This window comes from Heloderma suspectum, chromosome 5, assembly GCF_057233095.1.
Source record: "Heloderma suspectum isolate Gila_16-S chromosome 5, 16-S_ref, whole genome shotgun sequence".
NCBI classification, from domain to species: Eukaryota; Metazoa; Chordata; class Lepidosauria; order Squamata; family Helodermatidae; genus Heloderma; species Heloderma suspectum.
In genome coordinates, this window is record NC_139462.1 from 96,693,160 (window position 1) to 96,716,932 (window position 23,773).

General features: G+C 41.4%; 1 protein-coding gene across 2 annotated transcripts in view; it reads left to right on the plus strand.

The window, feature by feature from the left end:
- The window catches only part of SCFD2 (sec1 family domain containing 2), a 252,196-nt gene that overhangs the window by 222,717 nt on the left and 5,706 nt on the right, over positions 1–23,773 (plus strand). For both annotated transcript variants that reach the window (XM_084856757.1, XM_084856763.1), the window contains 2 exons: positions 2,910–3,044; positions 20,498–20,617. In XM_084856757.1, coding sequence (XP_084712883.1) covers positions 2,910–3,044; positions 20,498–20,617 — 255 coding nt within the window. The remainder of the gene's footprint in view (positions 1–2,909; positions 3,045–20,497; positions 20,618–23,773) is intronic.

Below are 23,773 nucleotides of genomic sequence, written 5' to 3' on the forward strand. Positions count from 1 at the left end.
AGACAGCATCATGTCCCACAATATGCCACATGTGTGAACAGGTTGGGTGCTTTTCTTTTTCTTACTGTAGCTTTAAACTAGTGAGAGCATGGGAATAGTTTTTCAGTATGAAGTTTTTCTTCTCAGTTTTTCCTCTCAGGCTTTGAATAGCTAGTCAATTGTATAGACTAGTGATGTCCACTCCAAAGCCAAGCTGTTCAGGAACCAGAGCCATGGCAGTCATCATGTCATCACTGACCCCCGCCCCTGTCAGCCAAGGAAGGTCCAAGCTCAGGCTAAAGAAGTATACCCTGCAAAAGGAGAGGATGTCCAGAGGCTAGTGGTGATGCCCTTCTGTAGAGTGGGCAAGAGGAAAAATAAGGGAATCTAGGTGGTACCAGTTTCAAATGCATACCTCAGGATTAAAAAATGAATTGGATGTCATTCTGAACACTTTCAAGCCATAATGTGGATGTGTCGTTACAATAATATAGTATCTCATTTTTATTTTTATTTTATGAAATGTATATCCCGCCTTTTTTTCCTCCGAGGAACCCAAGGTGGCATACATAATCCTCCTCCTCTCCCTTTTATCCTCACAACAAGGTGCTTTGATACAGCAATGCATTCCAGGTATAAATGCTCCAGGGCATGAATGAAACATCCTTGCTCAGAGCAGTTTTCTTTTTCATTTCAGTGGAGAGAGCCAATCCATGACTATGGACTGGCTGTAACACTTGAATTGGAGGGTTCTGTTGCACTCATGTCCTACTAATGAGCTTCCCACAGGCAGCTGGTTGGCCACTGGGTGAACAGAATGCTGGACTATATAAGTCTATGATCTGATTCAGAATGGGGAGGGGCTGTGGCTCAGTGGTAGAGCACCTGCTTTGCATGCAGAAGGTACCAGGTTCAATCCCCAGCATCTCCAGGTAGGGCAGGAAGAACTCCTGCCTGAAACCCTGAGAGACACTACCAGTCAGTTTCAACAGTATTGGGCTAAATGGACCAATGGTTTGACTCCATAGAAGGGAGCTCTCTTCTTTAAGGAAAGGAGCTACCAGAGTGCATTAAGCTGGTACAAAGGCTAAAGAACTTGGCTCCATCTCAGTATAACTTATTCCCAAGCACAATAAATGGCATACTCTAGTTTCGTGTGATATATTTAGTGGATAATCATACAATGATTACAGTAATAATACAGTTAGTGTATTCCAGTACAGTTACTGGAAAGTTCTATTTATTTCGGAGCAAGTGCTCTTTGTATCAAAACCTAGTTGATGATTCTTTTTAAGTTCATACATTTCCTGTTTTGACATCTTTTCCCTTCCAAATGTTTCATTTTAAATAAACTTGCTTCTCTTTTCCAAGGGAAACATTGTGTGTGTTGAAGTTAACAAGGAGTGTGAGTCTTAACAAATCATGTAACACAAAAAGTTTGGAATATCCTCTCGCAGAAAGAATTTGCAGCTAATGTCCATTGCATCTTTCTCGGCTCAATGAAAATGTAAACAAGTGTGTTATAGGAAGATTTGAATGGCATGTCTACATTTTCTTTCTGGCTTTATAGAAGAAAAAGATTTGTGTTTGACATTGTAATCTGTGTGATATGAAGAAGTGTCTATCTAATGGCTATAATTGCTTTAAAAAATCATTTTTCCCCAAGTTGTTCAGTTGAAGTGCTGAGCTTCTAATTTGTTTTTCCTTCTTGTATCGAAGGTATGTGTCATTTCCATTTATCATTCCGCAGCATGACTCTTACATGTGTTTTTTAAGAAAGCTAGAGATTGACATTCCTGGAATAGAGGAGTACGAAGACGTTGCCTGCCACAAATGGAACACATTAATTAACTTTTATATATTGCAATGCTTGCCATCGAAATGATTGTTGTTCAGTGTCGTTGCTTTAGGCCTATACTAATTATATACATGCAGAAAAGTTATAAACTGAACAAGATAGGAATTTTCACTAAAAGATGTTCCTCAGATTTCGTGCCTTTATTTTAGTTACATTATGATCAAATCCTAGGATCTGCTGCACCTGTAAATACAGGTTTAAATAAAGGATGTGCTGTCCTCCTCGCTTATGATGTCATGAGCATATATGCCAGTACAGATATTTATTTTAAGCATTTGTATACTGCTGTGCAGATGTGCAGCCTTCCAAAGTGGTTTTCAAAAATTTTAAATAATATATTCTCACTAATGTTCAATACAGTACACCAAAAGAAGATCACAACAGAAGAAAATTTAAAAATATAAAGCCATCAATAAAACTAAACCTGACCATGTTCAGATAATCAGCGAGCAGGAGTTCAGCTGCTTCTGCTTTGCTGAACAACCTAGCAATGCCCCATTCTTGGGTTGTTCACTGTGACATGCAAACCCGGAACTCTGGATTGTTGAGGGGGAAACAACCCAGAGTTTTAAACCATGTTTTTTTTGTTGTAGCGTTAAAACTGGGCTTGTTTCCTCCTCAACAACCCAGAGTGTTGTTGATGCAACAATGGGGTGTTCCTGGGTTGTTTTCCAAACCAGATGCAAAGCGGAAGTGGCATGTGGGTGGGAGGCTGTGCACTCACGTATTCCTGTGCAGCCTCAACAACCCATGGTTTAAATAACCCATGGGTTGCCATTATGTGTGAACCAGTTCAATAGCTTGCCTCAAGCTGGGAACACAGTATTAAACATCTATTATATGCCCCATCTCTCTCTTCACACACCCACTACCTCAGCAGACAAGACAGTGGTGCAAACAAGGCGCTATCTACTTCAGCCAGGTGCAAACAATCTCCTCTAATTTATTAGTCCTTTTATTTTTGCTAGTTATTATATTGACCATGAAAAAATCCCAAGCAATGAGTTCCATGAGTAGGCTGTGCACTATTAAATCACTTGCATACTTACTTTCAGTGTATTCTTTTATGCAGGCCTCTTATAAACCATTGCTGAAGCAAGTGGTGGAGGAGATATATAATCCTGATCGACCTGACCCTGTTGATATTGAACATATGTCTTCTGGGCTCACAGACCTTCTCAAAACAGGATTCAGCATGTTTATGAAGGTAAATCTGCTATCCAAATGTTCATAATTATATCTTAACAAATTATAATGTGCAGCCATTTTCGTAAGAAGAATCCAGTCAATTTTACCTTGGGATATTTTTATTTCACAGCTGAAGCATAGCAATCCCACCTTATATAGACAGTGGGGGGGTTGGTGGGTGGGGGAGGCACGCTGGTGGAACAATCTCCACACCCTGTGTCCTTCCGTTTCATTGGTGGAGGGGCAGTCGGGGGGAGAGGAGGCATCTTTTTCCTTTTTTCCCTCTCATTGACTGCAGTAGGAAGACATTAACTATGCCAGCAAAACAGGGGGTTGCATTGCTGGGTTTCTTCCCTAGAAAAGCTCTGCTAGTGTAGTTAGTCCACAGCTGCTGCAGGGGAGTTCCTTCCTTCTTTCCTCATGAGGTTTTTCAGTGGATAATCTCCACTCCATCCCACTTGTGGGGAGTGGGGCACCGGTATGTTGGGTTGGGCAGCAAGATGCCACATCCTAAGCCCCTTCATTTCTGCAACATGCCCCAGGAACTGTTGTGACAACAGAGGATGTGTCATTCTGCCAGCATACCTCTGTTTCTTTATGTGAGCTTAGAAAAATCAGGAGGAAATGATTTTCAGGGTGTGTTTGTTTTGCAATCTAGAGAAAAATTGTGGAGGACTCATTCTTATGAGACAGACAGACATTTTCATACACACACACACACACACACACACACAAGCAAAGGGGGCATTGTTTCTGTATTATAATGTTGAGGTCCATACAATTTCCAAATCTAAACGATATAGCCTTTTGTTTTTTCAATATATTTCCCACCCTTCAAGTTTGCCTGTGGGTGCAAAAAGTTGGAGTTGGGGCATGAGGGTATGGAAGAGACCCCCTGCTTTTGCCCAAACTGGGTGTGTATGTCAAAATGCTTCCCTCTCTTCCCTGCCAAAACCAAGCCCTGGACAAGGGTTGCACGTGAGCACTTCCTTCATGCCACATGACCAACCATATCTCTGGCAGTGGAGAGCAACATGCAGACATTAGACCTGAGCATGGGGGTGGGGGAAAGGGGACTACCTTGCCTGAAGGAATGCCCTTCTTTCCCCTCAACCAACCTAAGGAATTGCTGGGCAATTATGTGGAGGCATCTCAAATGTTCTCAGAGTATGGGATTGGCCTCCCAAGGTTCCCCCTGCCCACCATATTCCCTGGAGCCATGTGGTGAAATAACTTTGAGGAATGATGGGACCACATTCCAAAAGTTGTTGAGAGACAGCACCAGAATCCCCTGGTGGTGCCCCCATTCATGGGAAGGGCGGCATTAAAAAGAAAGATCACTCTCCCTTCCCCATTATTTTCTCACAAATTCCCACTTATTTCCAATTGCCAACTGGGAAGACGATCTGCTTAGGTACTTGTGATGCAGCCACTTACCAACCATGTATTAATGTTCTTAAAGCTTATATTTGATTGGTAAGGTAGTATCTCATATATTTCAATGTCTTCCTAAATTTCTGTTTGCACACACCCCCTCCACCATAGTTTCAACAGTTCCAGAAATCTTTCACCTCTACAGAAACTTATGTATCTTGAGATCTTGTGCATTTATTATTTGTTCGGTTTTGAGAAGACGATCTCTGCCATGATTGGCCCATTTTAGAGAGTAAGAGCCCTGGCATGCTAGACCCAAATTTCTGTGTGTCAGTCCCTCACAGTTATGAAGTTTGGGGAAATACTGGGGGCGGGGGGAATACAAATATATTTGGAATTCTCATAATGAATTCTCAAACTCCATAGCCTTCCTCTAAACATGAGGGCTGAAAACATTAGGGTAAATGTATGGAGAGTTTACACCCAATATTGGTTTCTTTTGGCCTACTTTTCTAAAGAGAAGATTTGGCAGTTCCTTCCACCTCCATCCAACTATGGCTTCAGTGTGTTTCAGACCTCCTTCCACTGCTAGGATGGGCATAGGAGTAATTCACAGAGTCTTTCCAGATGTCAGCAGACATTGTGCCATTATGCCATCTTTTTTCCTTAACCAATTTTTTGTGGTAAGAAAAAAGACAGAAGAAGCAGGGGGAAAACAGAGGAGGGTTACAAGTGGAAGATGACAACGCCTGGATCCCGTGTAAAATTCCATGAATGAGGCAGGGCAATGGGGTGATAAAAACATCAGCTGGAAGCTCCCAAAGTATGATTCTTCAAATGTGCCAGGACTAAATCCTGGCATTCAGACCAGGTTCTGAAGTAACACTGGGAAAACACAGGAGGGTTACGAATTGAAGACTTGTCATCTGGATACCCTGTCTCATTCCTTGAATGAGATAGGCCAATGGCAGGAAAAAATCCTCATCTAGATTCACCCAGAGCTATTTGCCAGAATTACCCCCTGTACCTTTTGCTCATTGGTGGATTATCTAATTGAGATAATTCCATATAAACCTGGGTGCGAGTGTCCCTTACCCTAAGTTCTGATTCTGCAGGGAAACTGCTGGTTTCTAAGTCAAATGCAAACCATTCATTATCGGTCCATACAAGAATCAAGATAGTTGTGACCTTCCACTTCATAATATACCTCCACAATCCATCTGTTCATTGATACATTTGGCTTTCAGTGCTGAAAATAATTACGCCTGAGTAGGCTACTACTGCAGTCAAAGGCTTTGTCTACTTCACAGGCCTTAGCTCAGCATTACCCAACCCAGTGCCCACCTCCAGATCTGCCAGACTGCAACTCCCACCATTCCTACCCAGCATGGCCAATGGCTGCCTTAACTTAAGTCAGAAAATAAGAGATGGGGAAAGAATCAGTGGGAGCTGGTGGAGAGAAAGAGAGGGCAACGTTAGCTTTCTTCACTGGTTTTTGCAGTATATTTTTAAACACCTCTCTTGGTGAATACTCGAAGCAGGAAGTGTTTTCTAAAGGTTAAAGCTCTTAAGAACAAGCACAGAGGGTAGAGAGCTGTGCAGTGAATTGAAAACCATGGTGATGGTGTTAAAATGACAAAATAGCTCTCTCAAAATAGCTTTCCTTTGAAACAGGAAAAAATCAAGCATATCAAAGCACTGATTAATTATACACCAAAGAATAAATCCTCATGTTTCAGCAAATTGTGAATCACTTCTTTCTCATCTTGCAGTCCTGAGGTGTCGGGAAGCATCTCCCTTGGGACCCCATCCTCCCAATCAGTTGATTTCTTGATCCGCACAAACGGATGGAAGAGGGTGATAGGGCTGGGACTCACAGGGATGTCCTTCTATCCTCTCTATGATCCTTTTCTCTGTTTTCATGTACTATTAGTTCCGGATAATGTAATATTTAGTTATTTTAGCTGGAGCTTTAAGAAAGGTTTATGCTGGAGTCAGTTCCAGACTGGGAGACCTGGGAGCCTCTCCTCCTTATGGTATCAAAAATATTGTGATGAAGAGGTGCTTCACAAGTGGAGTGGGTGCGGGGAGACTATCTTGTGAGGATGTCTCATCAATCTGGTTCTCAGTCAAGAACAAGTATCTCCCACAAAGTTGTTATTTAAAAATACATTCTGTTGAAATTATCTTGATGGATTAAATTATCTTAATGGATTTTCTTGCCTTAAAAGCAAGAGAAGACTGTTTCCTATGCTGTAATACAGTGTAAAATATTGCTATAAAAAACCCAATGTTCCTAGTCTACAAAAAAACATTGGTAACCTGCGGCATTTCTGTGCTGGGAGTAGAGGAGGGATTTTCACCTTCCTCCATAGTTTCTAAGCTGGGCATAGAGGAGGGACCAAGCATTCCGTCCCTCTTTGGCCAACCCACTTGCTTGCCAACATGGAATTCCTTATCACCTGTGGCTAACAGGTGAGTGTTTGAATACAAGGCTGCACTTATGCTCTCTGTAATGTCAGCTAGTTAGCCAGAAAGCACCCCGAGAAGGCACAAGGATAACCAAATAATTTGTCAGGGAGAATATGAATAAGAGTATAATTTTGGGTTGCCGCGGAGTTGCTGTATCCCATGTTGGTGGAAGTTTGTTCTCTGGTTATTCAGGTATGAGGTATGTTACTGAACTCCTTTATAGATTTTCAAGTCTTGATATCATTGAAACTTCACTCACTTAGGAGCATGAGCTGAATTTCCAAATGTAGTTGCATATTAGTTGCAGATTTGTAGTGGAGAAACAGCTTCCTGTTTCCTGTTAGTCCTTACTGGTACCTTATCACAGACTAAGGTTTATTTAATTTACATCATCCCTGCAGCACCTGCACCACAGTGGTAGCCACTCAGTTACTGTTCCAAATTCTGCCCTAGATTTTTCCACCATCATTTATGAGATAAGAAAGTTTGTCCTGGGATCCTTCCATTCCTGTTATTCTGCTGCCTGTGCCAATTTACCCTGTTATAAAGATGATATGCTGCCCTTCTTTTCCACCGGATGTGTATTTGCTCCCCCACGCAGCTTGCTTAATCAGATTTTCTTTCATGAATAATGAAGCCGCACATCTTGTGGGAATGATTAACAAGCTGTGTCTAGTACAGGGACAGGCAAGCAAGTCCTCGTATAACTCCCAAAGGAGAGCACAGTTTTCACTTTGGCAACCACATTGTGGGGCTGAAACAGCACAAGAGATATGGGAGGCAGGAAGAAGTCAATGAAGAAAGACAAATATTCTGTAAATAGTGCAGACCAAGCCACACAAAATGTAATTAGGAAATCCTGCAGTTCTAGACATTATTCAAGCTCAAATAAATGTATATTGTTCAAGGGAATGTGTCTTGGGGCAGGAAATCCTACTTATAAACTACCTATCATCTTTATATAAAGCATCCCCAAGAGATAGTATGCAAATCGTGTTCTCTGCCGCTAACAAAAATTCTATGACTTTGCTCTACTGCATATTTTGTTGCTTAAATAGTTTTCTAGTTGGACATTGTCCCCCATCCATTGCCTCCCCATGGTTTATCTGATTCTGTTAACACAGATTCCTGCCTTTTTGTCCTAGTGAGTCTTAAGTATAGATTAAATAATCTTCAGTGTAACTGAGAGCCATAAACAAACCAATTAAACTGGAGCTAGCCAAACTTAGGTACATAATCACATTCTGTACTAGAGAAAGAGATTAAGGGCGTAATCCTATGGTCACTAGGCATTATTAAAGATAAAATTAGTAAGCAGATAGAAGGACAAGCCCTGGTGAAAAGGAATCAACATGGCTTCCACAAAGGTAAGTCCTGTCTCAGTAACCTTTTGGAGTTTTTCAGAGTGTCAGTTAACCACAGAGGAGAGGATCCCCTCCACGCTCTGCCCACCCTGCATTGGATAGTGGGCCTCCTCTGAGTTCAGAGGTGGCTGATGATCCCCATACAATTGTGCCCTGAGGCAATGATAATGAGGAAGAGTGTCAATATACAAAGAGCATTATGTGCTTTTTCTGAGGTCTTCCCACCTTTGATGCTGCATTTGGTACCTTTCCTTCTTCCTTCATCAGTTGGAACCTTTACCATCAGAGACTCCCACTTCACATACAGTTCCCATTTGTTCTCAGTACAAATAATTTGAATCAAAGAGTGTGTGTAAGAGGTCCATGTCCCTTTGCTTCTTGTGGTGCCAAATCGGAGGTGCCTATGTGCCAAGCCACCTGTCCCCAACCCAGCATGAAGGACAACATGGAAAAATGAAAGAAGGAAAAGTTGTCATGTTTTTTCATCTTCTCACATGCTGCCTCAATCAATATCAATGCCAACCATCTTTGGTAGACAAATTAATGTGAAACTAAAGCTCAGCATGGAGCAAAGCTAGAATCACTCACTAGTTGCTTCTGTATATCAAAACGTAGGCAAAAAAGGTCAATGTTTTGGTTGAACTAGACAAGTTTGCTATGTAAAGTTTGAGTTAACCTTAATAACTGATCTGCAATAATGTCTTTGCATCATAGGGTTTTCTGTTAGCACAGGATTTTGAGAACTAAACCCTTGAAAATGTTTGCATGGGCTTTCTTGGAAAGAAATGTATTTTATTGTCATTGAATTCTTGGTTCCTGAAAATCACAGAAATGTAGGAATGTTGAAGTTCTCAAAACATTTACCAGGACTGCCATATTTAACATGAAAGGGCTGTTCTGCCATTAATTTGCATATCAAAGAGATAGTGGCTGTGTTCAGACATAACATTAAATCTTACCTATGGATAATGAAAACAAGCCAGCTTCATAAACTATGGTTTAAGGTTGCTTTGTTTCCAATAACCATCCATAGTTAACATTAAATGTAGTTTGTCTAAGTTTACGTAATACAGCAGGCTGCAGTTAATAAAAAATTGAGGTGAAAATGTCTGAACTCCCCCTCGCAGCCATGCTGGAGGAGGAAGGGGGGGAGGAGCATGCAAGCCTGAGCCTTATCACAGCTCATTCTCATAATCCTAAACTATGATTTAGTGTTATGTTCAAACCAGCCCAATGTCAGCAGATGGAGTTGCTCCTGTAACTTGTTGCATAGTGGTAGGAGAAACTGTATTCACTAAAATTCCTCTCTCACCCAATTTTAACTTACAGAATTAGTTTCCATAGGTAACTTATGGAATTATTGTATTAAGGGATCCACTACCACCGTTGGCTATGCTGGCTAGGGCTGATGGGAGTTGTAGGCCAAAACATCTGAGGGCCACAAGTTACCACCCCTGCTTTAAAACATAAGACTAGAAAAATGAAACAGACTGTAGTCCTGTACACATTTACAGGGGAATAAGTCCCAATGGGGCTTACGTATGAGCAAACATGAATAGGATTGTGAATATACTCTGAGTACTCAATACGGTTGATAAACAGCAGAGGACAGAGGTGAGTTTTCAGTAGTATGTGTAGGGTGTTGCTGGAAAGAGAATTTTGGACTAGGTATGCTTTGGTCTGATTGGGCAAGACTGTTCTTATGGCACAAAAGCCATGTAGCTTATTGAATCTGGCAGCTGCACTTTCATATCGAATACCCTTAATATAATTTACTTATTTATTGCATTTTTATTCTGCACTTCTTTGAAGGAGCTCAAGGTCATACACACACACACACATCACATCCACACACACACTAACCCTGTGAGATGGTGCCAAAAAGAGAGTGGGGGCCCTGTGCACTGCGCTGGGTGTATTATGAAACACACCCTGCCAAAGAAACTGACATGATGTGTACAACAGGAGCGGATGGAAATTCCTCAGAGTTGCCAATCTCATTCGATGGAAAATTCTATTGCAGCCTTTTGATCATAGGTTTACAAAGGTTGCCGCTGAGAATTCAATTTCAGTGTTTCAGCATGGAACTTTGTTGCATTTAGCCATGTGGCACGAGTATCTTCAAAACAGAAATCTTTCTGTAATTGTGCTGATTGCATTAAAAAAAAACCCTCTGTCATACCCCAGGTCATTACACAGTTAACTTTTCATTCAGTATTGTATTGTTCTCTTCCAAGAAAAAAATCAATGCACACGTGCGCACACAACGTAAAAAAGTGAAAGATTCCAAAAACCTCTTTCGTGGCAGTTTTAACTGAAAACTTGCATGCCTAAGCAACCCACATTTGAATATACATTTCTAGAATTCATAGTATGACTTTCAGATCCTTGAAAAGGAAGAATATATATACACACACACTGTATGTTTAGATGCAAGCATCTTTTTTTTTAGTTAAGGAAAGCATTTCTTGAGACATTTTCGATGTTAGTATGATCATTAAAGCATCTGCTACCCAGTTAAATACCATATGTTTTCTTCAATAAACATTAGGTAACCCTAGAATAATTCTCTAACCACACTTGCATGTCAACATTGAGGTTTGCAGCACAATCCTATACATATTTACTAAGAAGAAAGCTACGTAAGCATGTATAAGATTGCCACTTTAATCACCTGCTAATGTTCTTATGGAAGACAAGCAATGTTCAGAGACTGGTAAAATATAATGTTTTAGGTTTCTTTAAGTATAATCAAGGAGTCTACAAGTAATCATGGCCACAGCAATTCACCATAGAGCTGTATGTAGCTTAGTCAAATAGCATGTCTAGAGTCTTTGTTAGAATGCAGAGAAATTTGACTTACTTTCATTACAGAAGAAAAAGCGCACACACCCCTCCTTCAAGACATCTTTTCCAAGTCAATTCCATAGCATGTTAATTTAAAAAAATGTAGGCTTAGATGGTGTTTTGGTACACATTTTAATGGTAGTAAGTCCCATTAAACTAACTAGGACATACCTCTGAGAAAACATGCATAGCATTGGACTGTAAATTTGCATCTGAGTTAGTGTATAGCCCAGAAAGATCCCTGAAGTAAAATATATCAGATTTTGATTTAATCAGAAGATAATGGCCCGGTTTGCACAACACAAAGGTGACTAATAAGCCTTGGTGGCTAGTTAACCACCCTGGCACATGCCTGCAAATTTCCATAATTACCCTGGCCAGGAACAGCTTGTCATTATGTGCAAACCCAGCAAGGCTAGGTGGCTAACAAAACCCAGTAGTCCTACAACAGACTGTGGGTTCTGGGCACACTCCTTATTAACCACCTCTGTCTGTGCAAACCTGGTCATTGACTTCAGGTGTAAATCTTACTGGGAAGATTTACAATTACTGTCTCAGATTTAAAAAATGGTATGATATATGCAACCTGGTCTCAAATATTCTATAGCAGCCTTCCCCTAACTTGGTGCCCACCAGATGTTTTGGATTTCAACTCCCATCAGCCCCAGCCAGTGTGGCCAGGAGTGCTGGGACTTGTAGTCCACCAACATCTGTCAGGAGGAGCACCAAGTTGGGAAGGCTGCTTTATAGATACTAATCCAAAGGAAACTGGTTGCAAGTCATTTGTAAATCAAAAATAGGTGGAACTCGTATAGCCGGATACTGGAGATGTACTTATAGGGATGTTGCTTTCATGTACATTTTGTGGAAATGTAAACATGTGAACTTTACTAGAAAAAAATATTAGAAAATTATAAAGGATACAAAACCTCATTAAGACCTATAGTAATACTTTTAGTCTACTGATTTATTAGTTTAGCAAAATGCATAGGAATTTAGCTGGGCAGTTATTTACCAGCTTCCGTTCAAATCTTACTTGCAAAATACTGGAAGCAGAGACAATTGCAATTAATGGGCTGGGAAACTGTGGCACATCATATGAATGAATAAACTTAGACTTTAGAAACATGTCTGTAAAAGCAGGCCTTACTCAGGAGATTCATTCTTAGAACAATAGTGTCTTTTCATTATGTACTGGAATAGGATTCAGCTAGATGAAAATGTTAGTGTAGTTGTTAAGTTATAATGATGACTGTATGATAATTGATTTTGCTCTCACTAATATTTCATTTTATTACTTCATTACATTTTTTCAGTTAAATATTTTTAAGAACCTGCGTTTACTGAAATTATTTTACATATTTTATTGTGCCTCATGGTACACAAATTGAAGTTAGCCCTGTAGAGGACCAAAAATGTGTTATAGATCAAAATGTTCTGTCCTCGTGGTTGGTTAGAACAAAAACTTTGAAACTATGGGTGCTTCCAGATGAAGGGTTCCTAGCACTAATAATCAAAAGGCACTGTGCAGCTATTCTGTCTTACCCTCCTTAATGGATTTTTTTGTGGTAAGAAAACAAATGGAAGAAGCAGTGGGAAAACACAGGAGGATTACAAATGGACGATGATGTAATCTGGGTCCCTGTAAAATTACACAAAGCAGGGTGATTTCACAAAGCTTCATCTGGAGGTGCCCATTGTGAGCAAGGTCAGCTAAACATGCTCACCTTGTGCTCAGAGGGTTTCTAGTGGGAAAGAGGTCAAATGGGTGCACTTCCCTTATTCCCCTCTTTCCCTTTTTCTTACCAAAGCAACTTTTATTTTTATTTTTTAAACCATATTTTGCAGCAAAATAGCTGTCACAAAACCCATGCAATTTAATCATAAAGTGCTGCACTCAATATGCCAACAAATTTGGAACACTCAACAGTGGCCGCAAGACTGGAAAAGGTCAGTTTACATTCCAATTCCAAAGAAGGGCAACGCCAAAGAGTGTTCAAACTACCGTACAATTGCGCTCATTTCACATGCCAGCAAGGTTATGCTCAAAATCCTACAAGCTAGGCTTCAGCAGTATGCGAACCGAGAACTACCGGAAGTACAAGCAGGGTTTCGAAGAGGCAGAGGAACTAGAGATCAAATCGCCAACATTCGCTGCATCATGGAGAAAGCAAGAGAATTCCAGAAAAACGTCTATTTCTGCTTCATTGACTACGCTAAAGCCTTTGATTGTGTGAATCACAACAAACTGTGGCAAATTCTTAAAGAGATGGGAGTACCAGACCACCTTACCTGTCTCCTGAGAAACCTGTACGAGGGTCAAGAAGCAACAGTAAGAACCAGACATGGAACAACCAATTGGTTCCAAATTGGGAAAGGAGTACGACAAGGCTGCATATTGTCGCCCTGCTTATTTAACTTATATGCAGAATACATCATGAGAAACGCCAGGTTGGATGAATCACAGGTCGGAATTAAGATTGCCGGGAGAATTATCAACAACCTCAGATACGCAGATGATACCACCCTAATGGCAGAAAGAGAAGAGGATCTAAAGAGCCTCTTGTTGAGGGTGAAAGAGGAGAGAGCAAAAGCTGGTTTGAAACTCAACATTAAGAAAACGAAGATCATGGCATCTGGCCCCATCACTTCCTGGCATATAGAAGGGAAAGAAATGGAAGCAGTGACAGATTTTATTTTCTTGGGCTCCAAGCTCACCGCAGACGGTGACTGTAGCCATGAAATTAAAAGACGCTTGCTCCTTGGGAGGAAAGCTATGGCAAAGCTAGACAGCATAGTAAGAAGCAGAGACATCACCTTGCCGACAAAGGTCTGTATAATCAAAGCTATGGTTTTCCCAGTAGTAATGTATGGCTGTGAGAGCTGGACTATAAGGAAGGCTGAGCGCCAAAGAATCGATGCTTTCGAGCTGTGGTGCTGGAGAAGACTCTTATGAGTGCCCTGGACTGCAAGGAGGTCCAATCAGTCCATCCTAAAGGAAATCAACCCTGAGTGCTCATTGGAAGGACAGATCCTGAAGCTGAAGCTCAAATATTTTGTCCACCTAATGCGAAGAGAAAAGCCCCTGGAAAAGACCCTGATGCTGGGAAAGATTGAAGGCAAAAGGAGAAGGGGACGGCAGAGGATGAGATGGCTAGATAGCATCACCAATGCAATGAATATGGACTTGAGCACACTCCGGGAGAGAGCGGAGGACAGGAAGGCCTGGTGTGCTATGGTCCATGGGGTCACGAAGAGTCGGACATGACTGAATGACTGAACAACAACAAGACGCTAACTGGTTTGTGCTGGGAAACACAGGGGACAGGAAACAAAGACTGAACAAAGAACAAAAACTTGGAATTTAGGGGGGCCTTGGTGGCAGTACTACAATAATTTTAGAGCTGAAAACCTCCATTCTAAGTGTCAGCTCACTGTCACAGTTCATTGTGTTAACCGTGATAGTTGACAGGAAGGTCCAGGGTGCGTGTAGGAATCACTAGCCTCCTTAAGTGCTAATTTTTGGCAGATGGACAGAATATAAAATAAATGAATAGACCATGGTTGCTCTAGATCAAGGGTAAGCAACCTGGTACCCTCCAGATACAGCCCTCATAAGAACATAAGAAGATCCATGCTGAGTCAGACTAAGGGTCCATCTAGTCCAGCATTCTCTTCACACCATGGCCAACAAATTGCCAATGGGAAACCCATGAGTAGGACATGAGTGCTGTAGCACCTTCCCGGTCATATTTCCCAACAACCGATGTACACCTCCGATACTGGAAGTAGTGTATAGCCATCATAATTAGAAGCCATTGATAGCCTTATCTTCCATGACTAGCAGTCTTATGACTATTAACCACTGATAGCCTTAACCTTCATGAGGATAATCTATAATTCCTGATCATTCGCCATGCTGGCTGGGGCAAATGAGAGTTGTAGTCCAAAACATCTGGAGGCACAAGTTTGCCTATCCCTACTCTAGATTACGTCTAAGACCTTGGTCTGATACTAGTTTGCTGGAAAGCCACTTTGTCAGAGGCAAAGTAGAGTGCCAAGGTCTCCCTCCACCCCAAATCACCTGTTGGGAAAGACCTCATTGGGTTGGATCCAGACTTAGTCATAGTAAGAGTATGAGTAGACCCGTTGAAATAAATGTTAGTCATGACTAACTTAAGACCCACAGATTTCAGTGTGTCTAGTTTAAGTACTCAAAGTTAGACCCAACCCAAAGTTACACCCAACCCATTGTCAGAGATGCTGCTCAGCCACACCAGTCTCTTACTTTGGTAAGGGGTATGGCAGATGGCCACTCAAGCCCAAATTTAGCCCAAGGACCTCTAGTTGCTGGACCCTAGAAACGCTATTTTAGCCCTAGTTCTTAATAGCCAACATTCATGTTTAGAATCTGTATAAGTATTTATTCTTAAACTTTTGTCAACTAAGCCTAAACAAGTCACTGGAACATAACAGTGGTTAATGTGGCTGCAGTGCTCAGCAATTTGAGAAGTTGATTTGACGTACTTTTCAGTGTGGCTTCTGAGACCTTTCATGATCCCTGCTTTTTTATTTACTGTGCAGAAAGATCTTGGTTCTTGCTGGGACAATTAAGTTAATGTTGTCATTCTGCATAGTGTTTTGCAGTGGAAGTGAAATAGGGGGCAGGAAGACAGCAGATTATTTCCATCGGTGACTTGTTTTACTCAGAAAGCAGTTTGTGCATAGATGCTATGAGCACAATGCATCATCCAGAATGCTGAGTCTGATGACGGAGTCAGTATTTAGCAAACAATTTCACGGTGGTCCAGACATCATCATCTTTAATTTGTAGCCTTCCTGTGTTTTCCTGCCGCTTCTTCCATCTTTTTTCTTACCACAAAAAATCCATCAAGGAAGAAAAGATGGAATAGTTCTACAGTTCCTTCTGATTGTTAGTGCTAGGAGCTCTCCATCTGGATGTACCCTTAGATAAGCATGTCTAAGCCCATTGAACTTACTGGGCTTCGGTGTGTCTAAATCTGCATAGGCTTGGGGCCTTATGAGGCACTGATGCAATTATGCCTCAGGAGCCCCCAGGACTCAAGCCTGTTCTGTGGTTCTACACACAGTGGCTATTATCAATAATTAAATCGGCCTGTGTGTACAAGCTATGCAAAGGCACCAGCTCCTTTGTTTTAATTTAAAAATAAAAGAAAAAGACATCTGTTTTTCCTGTGTTGATAATGCTTGCATAGTTATTCCGAAGTATATTTTAAAGAATAATAATAACAAGAAATACTCTTATATTACACTGCGTTTTTGCTGTTGAACCTTGAATGTACTTAAGAGCCAACTGGGACTTTGGTCTTGCTGAATCTTCCCCCTTTCTCATTTTTTCCCCCACTGAAATCTGGGGTGCTTCTAGCTGGATGGCTCCTAGTGTTACTGATCAAAAGGCATTATGCAGCTCTTCCATCTTCGTCTCCCTAATGGTAAGGAAAAAGATGGAAGATGTGGTGTGGAGACATGGGAGGGTTACAAATTCTGCGAATGAGGCAAAACAATTGCACAATAAAAGCCTTGTCTTGAAGCACCCCTAGAATGGCTCCCCTGAACAATGGAAACCCCGCCTTAAATCGTCACTAAATCCATTCACTATCGCTCAGCCTGAGCTATCTCACAGGATTGTCATGAATTTAAAACACGGCAAGGATAGATTTCAGTTTGCCTCAAGTCTTTGTAATAGACAGAAAGGAAATGCATAGCTTACAGTGCAATCCTATGCATGTCTACTCAGTCGTAAGCCCTGCTGAGTTCAATGGGACTTACTCCCAGATGTGTATAGAATTGTAGCCTCAGCACGCTATAATAACCATGTTTCTTAGAGCTCACAGCAAAAAAAAGGAGAGGAAAGAAAATATCACCCACACATTGTCTGTCTGCCCCTCTTTCCTCCTCGGTAGGTGGCCATTATCTGATTGCCAATTAGCTGTGCTAATTTCAAACTCCGTATGAGTTCAAGAGTTGTGCACCTGGGAAGACTACTTGACTGGGATGTCAGTCTTACTAAAACCTTGTTAAGAGACAAAAAGAGCCCCTACAAATCCTTCTCTCTGAGGGTAAAATTAGCTTCTGAGGAGCATGAAACAGAAAACATCTGAAGCCCAAGGGTCTGAATGTAGGTGACCATAACAAATACAGAATGGGGGCTTTATACCAGTTAACCAAAGACAAAAATATTAAAATAAGCAGTTATTTTATTTCATTAGTTAAATATATATCCCCAAGGGAAGGTATATCATGGCATTTGAAATAAAAGGTATAGAAAAACTAAAAATACACTGTACGTTAATAAAGTAATACCTTTCTTTTCCTCCGCCATATGCCTGCCCAGATAAAAACATTGCCTTTTGCCAGTCAGCCCAACTGTGTAAGCTTTCGAAATGGTCATTTGGAGCAGCACACAGTATTGGCTGCCCTCACCACCCATGATGCCTCCTCTGAGGTGGCTGAAGGGAGGGGATGCAGCCTCAATCCAGAATGTGCACACTAGCAGCCCCTGCCATTTTGCAAGGGATCCTGAACATGCTACCACTTCTTTTGGTGGTGAAATGTCTTTGAGCAGACTTGCACTCAGGATTATATTTTGGAAGGCCTCTATAAAAGACCAAAGAGGTGTATTTTACAGCACTTTGTCAGCTTCACATAAATGTTGTGGCTAGGTCAATTGTTCCCAATTTACAAATGAGGAGCTGATTCTGAGAGATTATGACTTGAGCAAGAGCATCCGGCAAGCCCATGTCTGAGCTAGCCTCTCAGGTCCAGTTCTAACACATGTCCAGTGGACCCGCCATCTTAGGTCTTGTTCATATTCTTTTGACATAGCATTTTAAGGTTCTGGTCCTGTGCCTTCCTCAGTATAATATTAGTCTGTCAAAACATGAGGAAAAACATGCAGAGTTCTGCCACTTATTTATTTTTATTTTTCAAGTGTAACCCACTGTTTCATATCTTTATAAAAAGCTGGTATTAAAATAAAAGCAAATAAATGTGTTCTTATCAGATTCCTACAGTAGCTATAATGCAGAAACTTCATATTGCGTGAAAGCCAGAAAGAGTGATTTTAAATAAAACTGTCAATGGCATATTTTTCATTGGAGAGACAAGAGATAATCAAGCAAACAGCCTTTTTTTCAAGCATTTGCTGCATATGAAGAAGGGTGTGTTTTGTTGTTTTTAGTTAACCAGTCATCAAATTAGAGATAGTTTTGAAGGCTGTCACGTGAAATCCTTGCAATTGGCAAGCAAAGAGAACCCAGCTTCCTCCTCAGACCTGTCAAAATGATCAGCCATTTCCAGGGTGAAGCTGCAACCATAACAACGATAGGTAGATAGAAGTAGCAAGATGTTAAAGTCATCCATGGAAGCCATTCCCCAAGTTCCCCCTCATCCTGAGGCTTGGAGAGTAGAGAGAGAGGGCTTTTACAGTAGTGGGTCCCCTCAGCTCTAGAATGCTATCCCAAGGGAAACTTGTCTGGCCCCCACACTGCTGTCTTTTCAGCACCAGGCTAAGACTTTTAAAGTATTTAAAAGGCTTTTAAAGTACTTTAAGTACTTTTAGTAATGTTAGTGTTTGTCAGGGTGGACACTGAGCCCATAGATTCCCAGAGTAGTTCTGCTGCTGAGGAAGAGCAGCCGCTCTTTCGGAGGAGGAGCGCGCTCCTTTTTCCCAGGACCAACAGCTGACGGAGATTCCTCCCACCCACATTCCTAGTTTAGAAAGCAGTCCAGGGAGTGAATCAGCACAGATAGCAAACTGGGTGGCGTGGCGCAGACGCAGAGAGTGGCGCCAAAGGGTTCGCGCTCAAAGAACGGTTGCGCCCAGAGGATCCAAGGGAAAAGGGGAGGGATTCTCCCTAGTCCTTATATTCAGGGGTCTGCCAGTAATTGCCTTTCAAACGGGGACCAACTGTTCCAACTTAGGGCATAGGGATGCTGCTGCTCAGATCTAGTTGCTACCTGTAGAGTTATTAAGTTGTAAGAGAAGAATAAAGCTTTGAAAAGAATCCCTTTGTCTGTGTCTGGACTTAGCTACTGGATTAGACTGAGAGAGCCCTCCAAGGAGCCCTTGACAGTGTCTACGTTTTATTACTTTAGTCCCTTCAGTGTGGTTTTTAACTCTTATATCTGAGAGTCATTTCAATTCTGTTGACACGTTTATTAGTTTAATATTGCTGATAGTTTTTATTGGGATTTTATTTGTGGTTTTTGTGTTATATTTTATACAATGACTAGAGAAATTTATTTATGAGGCGTTTGATAAATTAAGGGTGCAATCTTATGCATGTTTAGACAGAAAAAAGTCCTACAATTACCAGCATTCCTCAGTCAGCCATGCTGGCTGGGGAATGCTGAGAGGTGTAGGACTTTTTTCTGTCTAAACATGCATAGGATTGCTCCCTAAAACACATTAGAGGCATTTAACTAATCAATCCCCATAAAAAGGCCTGTGATTCTGGCAGGCATATCCTCCACTACTACGATTATTATTATGACCATTAGTCTCACTTATTCATGCTGTGATTGCTACACTCTTTCATGCGCATGCAGTAAATTACTCTGAGTGTACACTCAGGAAATCAGGGGGGGGGGGAGTCACTGCTTGTTTAACAAGCCACAATCCCACACATTTAAGCAATGAGACAGGATGACAGCAATTTTGGCTTTTAAACCACTGCAATATCTTCATGAAATTATTAATAGCTTAGTGTTTGTGAACATCAGTGGTTCTTGTCAAACTTCCTTCCCTCAGGGAACACTTTCCCTAGTGATTGTCTGCCAAGGACCCCTTGCACTTTATGGAGGATTCTGGGGACACACGTTCAAGGAACAGAATCAGTTCATATGAGATCTATTTGGTAGCTTTCTGGATGTGAAAGGAAATGTTTAAGGTTTCTCTGGGTGCCTGAAAACATGAGCTTCCTTGCAAAAATAAGGTAGCAAAAATAATTTTCAGCCTTTCAACGAAAGTGGATAAAATAGATACAAATTTTGGGTGTAGGACTTGTTTCTGTCTAAACATGCATAGGATTGCACCCTAAATAAATAAAGATAAGGGAGTAAATTATGTTGTAATATCAATAGAATTTACATGAACACAGCCTTGTATTTAAGTAATCACCTAGTAGCCATTGGCAACAAAAAATTACATGAAGCAGATCATGTTGGTTAGCGGAGAAGGGGCAGGATGCTCCATCCCTCCTCTGTGCCCAGCATAGAAATGCAGCAGGCTGCTGAAAGAGGGATGCACACTCTCCCTCATATCCTTCGTCTGGTGGCCCCCAGTAGGCTAGTAAAAAACAGCAGGCTAGGCTAGAAATATATTGTGGTCTCATTTACAAGACTGCATACAGATATTCTCTTTTCTTAATAGGTGAGCCGTCCTCATCCTAGTGATCATCCTCTGGTGATCATCTTCATGGTTGGTGGAGTGACCGTGTCTGAAGTCAAAATGGTGAAGGACCTTGTAACAGCACACAAGCCCGGAGTGCAGGTACAGAACTCTCTAAGACTTTTCCTTCGGAGTAACAAGGCCGTCTCTGCATACTGATGTAGGACTGTCAGGTTCAGTGTGAATGTAATGCTTTCTGGAGTCCCAAAATACATAATTCAAGGGTTAAATGAAACCGCACACTCTGCCGATGAACAGAAAAATAGAGAAGAGTAAAAATGGTGCCCTTATAATCCACAAAAGCTATTCCCTGTGCTCCAAACGTGATAGAGGATGACACAGGCTTGGAAAGTTGCAAGGAACATGGAGGCCTGACGCTATGGAGGGCTTTAGGGACCCAATGTCATGTGAGCAGACTTCCACTCACGTACGTTCCCCTTGCTCTCCTCCCTGTTGAAGCAAGGGAAGTGCAGGGGGGAAGGGAAATCCACTGTGTCAGCAGTTTCCATTCTGCTGGTGGACAGCCAGCATTGGATCCAACCCTACAGTACCATGGGGATGTCACCAAGTAGATTCCTGCCAGGATCTTCCAATCCCTTTTGAACAGTGGTGCCATCAGGTCACCACTCAGCAGAATGAGCAGAAGGGCCTCCAAGCACAGGAGGCTTACCACATTTTGAAATCAGCGGAGTAATTCATGTGGAGTAATTCCCATAAGGCCGTTTAGTTCAGAGTCTAAAATTACCTACCTGCGCCACTGCTTTTGAATTCTGCAGCCTTGCCCATCTGCCTTCATGAATCATAGTGACATGCATGGCAGGCTGCTTTAGGAATTTAGGAAGCTGGACAGGCACTGTTTATCAGGCTCCACCAACATGAATCGGCTTCTGAGTGCAAGTTGTTCAGCATATTTTTGTTTATGTACTGCAGCCTGCTCCAACTTGGTGTCTTCCAGTTATTTTGGACCACAACTCCCTGGATTCCTGATGAATGGCCACGCTGGCTAGTGCTGACGGGAGTTGTAGTCTGCAACATCCGGATGGCACCAGATATTGGAAGGCTGTTGTACAGTGAGGATCGGTTTAAACATCTGTAAAACTTCACAGCACATGCATAGTTTCCTTGTGAGCCAGTGGCTACAGCTATAAACTTTTTTTACAACAAAGAGATGCCAAGAGATTTCCAGCTCTTCCTCTCACAAAGTCAGTGCCATTGGTGGTGGACAAATTCATCTTAGAGGGAACGCTCGCAATGGTTTTCTCCAAGGCTTCAGCAGCTATACAGACATAGTCTTACCCCCACCCCATGGTACATAAGTAACATCTTTGTGCTCTACAAATGGAATGCAAGCACTGCTGTCAGAAATCATGCAGGCCACATGCTTGATCAGTGAAACTGTTGGAGTGTGGGGTGGTCCAAGTAACGTTGAGCACCTACAGGGCTGGAAAGGATGCCTTCTGCGTGTTAATGGCATTCTTGAGTTAAGAGCTCATTTAATCATTCTTGAGACTTACATGCCTTCTCTAGCAACACATTTTCATCTGATAACATGTCTTTTGGCATTTAACTTCCCAAATTATCTCCTTAGTGTCATGAATCAAATTCCATGCTGTCCTGGGGCAGACCTTGACTTTGCAGTACACTGATGGGCAAGCTAATCCAGACTCCAAATGTATTGCTATGGCTTGAAAGATAAGCAGAGGTTTAATGAGTGAGGAGAGTGAAAACTGCATAGCCAGGCTTTTGGCTTACTATCTGAAAGGGATTGAGGTTTGACAAGGAGTGACACAGAATCTGCTGTTGCTTTGCTTGGGCTTGACCCCACCAGCGACAGGTCATTCTGGGAGACAAAGAATTCAGAACCTATTCAGTGGCTTTTACCGTCGCATACCCAGTGTATAAAGCTCTTACTTTAGAAGTTAATGTAACTTTGGGGGTGGGTGGGGGGAGGGAATCCTGCAGCCAAAAGGGAAAAAAACAGGTTCTCTGAGTTCCTAGATAAAGTTTCCAAATCAGTTGGATTTACCTGGATATCTTTAGCCCTTTGAATATTGACCACCTGTTCAAGATTATGTTTTCAAGGACCCAGGCATTTTTAGAAGTTGTTTATGTGAACCCTCTGTCAGTCACTTTTAAATATTAGGCAAGATGAAAACAGTGGTATTAGCATACCATTCCATTCAAACAACACCTTGGCATTCACAATTAATACTGATGTTCCTTTTAAATATGAATTGGATTAGGGGTGTAAAACCAAAGTGTTTCCAACAACAACCAAAGAGCCTGTCAACAGGTACTGATCATGTCCCGTGTTTGGTTGGAATACAAGCAAATGACAACTAAATACAGAGCTGGAGAATGTACCAGTTCACATGACAGCTATCAAACACAGAGATGACGTTGATGATAACATAAATGAACCTTATTGTGATTTTGTTTTTCTAAGGGTTGTGCTGGGTACCTCTGAATATCTCAGAGAAGCACAAGGCCAACCTGCAAAAATTAGACGGTGATAATGATGATGATGATGATGAAGAACTGTAACTAGTAATAACTGGAATGAATATAAACCAAAGAAATAAATGGGAATACTTTACATTCATTCATTCATTCATTCATTCATTCATTCATTCAATTTATTAATCTCCCATCTGGCTGGTCACCCAGCCACTCTGGGCGATGTACAATAAAAACAATTCAAAACAATAAAATTCAACATTAAAAACATCACATTTCTAAAATTACCCTAACCCACCCCAAATGCCTGCCTGAACAACCACGTTTTTAATGCTTAGCGGAAGCTCATTAAAGAGAGAGCATGGCGGAGTTCCCTAGGGAGGGAGTTCCATGTTAGGCATGCCATAGTACATCAAATGTATCTTGAGTACTAAGGTTGCAAACTTTACTCAGTAGGTCAACTAAAATATGAGCTGAGTAGTTGGTTGGGATAAAATGTAATTTTAACCAGACTGAGAGTTAAGGGAACACATAATTTTGTGTGTGTGTGTTTTAGTTTTTGCACATTACCATGCTATTTCATGTAATGCTGTGAAAAAAGAAAATATGAGATATGGCCTCTCCTTCTAGCAGTGACTGGGACCTTTGGTTTATGAAACTGTAAGCTATCTTTCACACATTTATCTCAACAAAGCATCTGTATTGAGGTTTTTGGTAGCAAGCAAAGTTGAATATGGGTAATTAGCCAATTGATTCATCAGTTAAAGGGAAATTATTTATCAACCAAAAATATTTAATTGA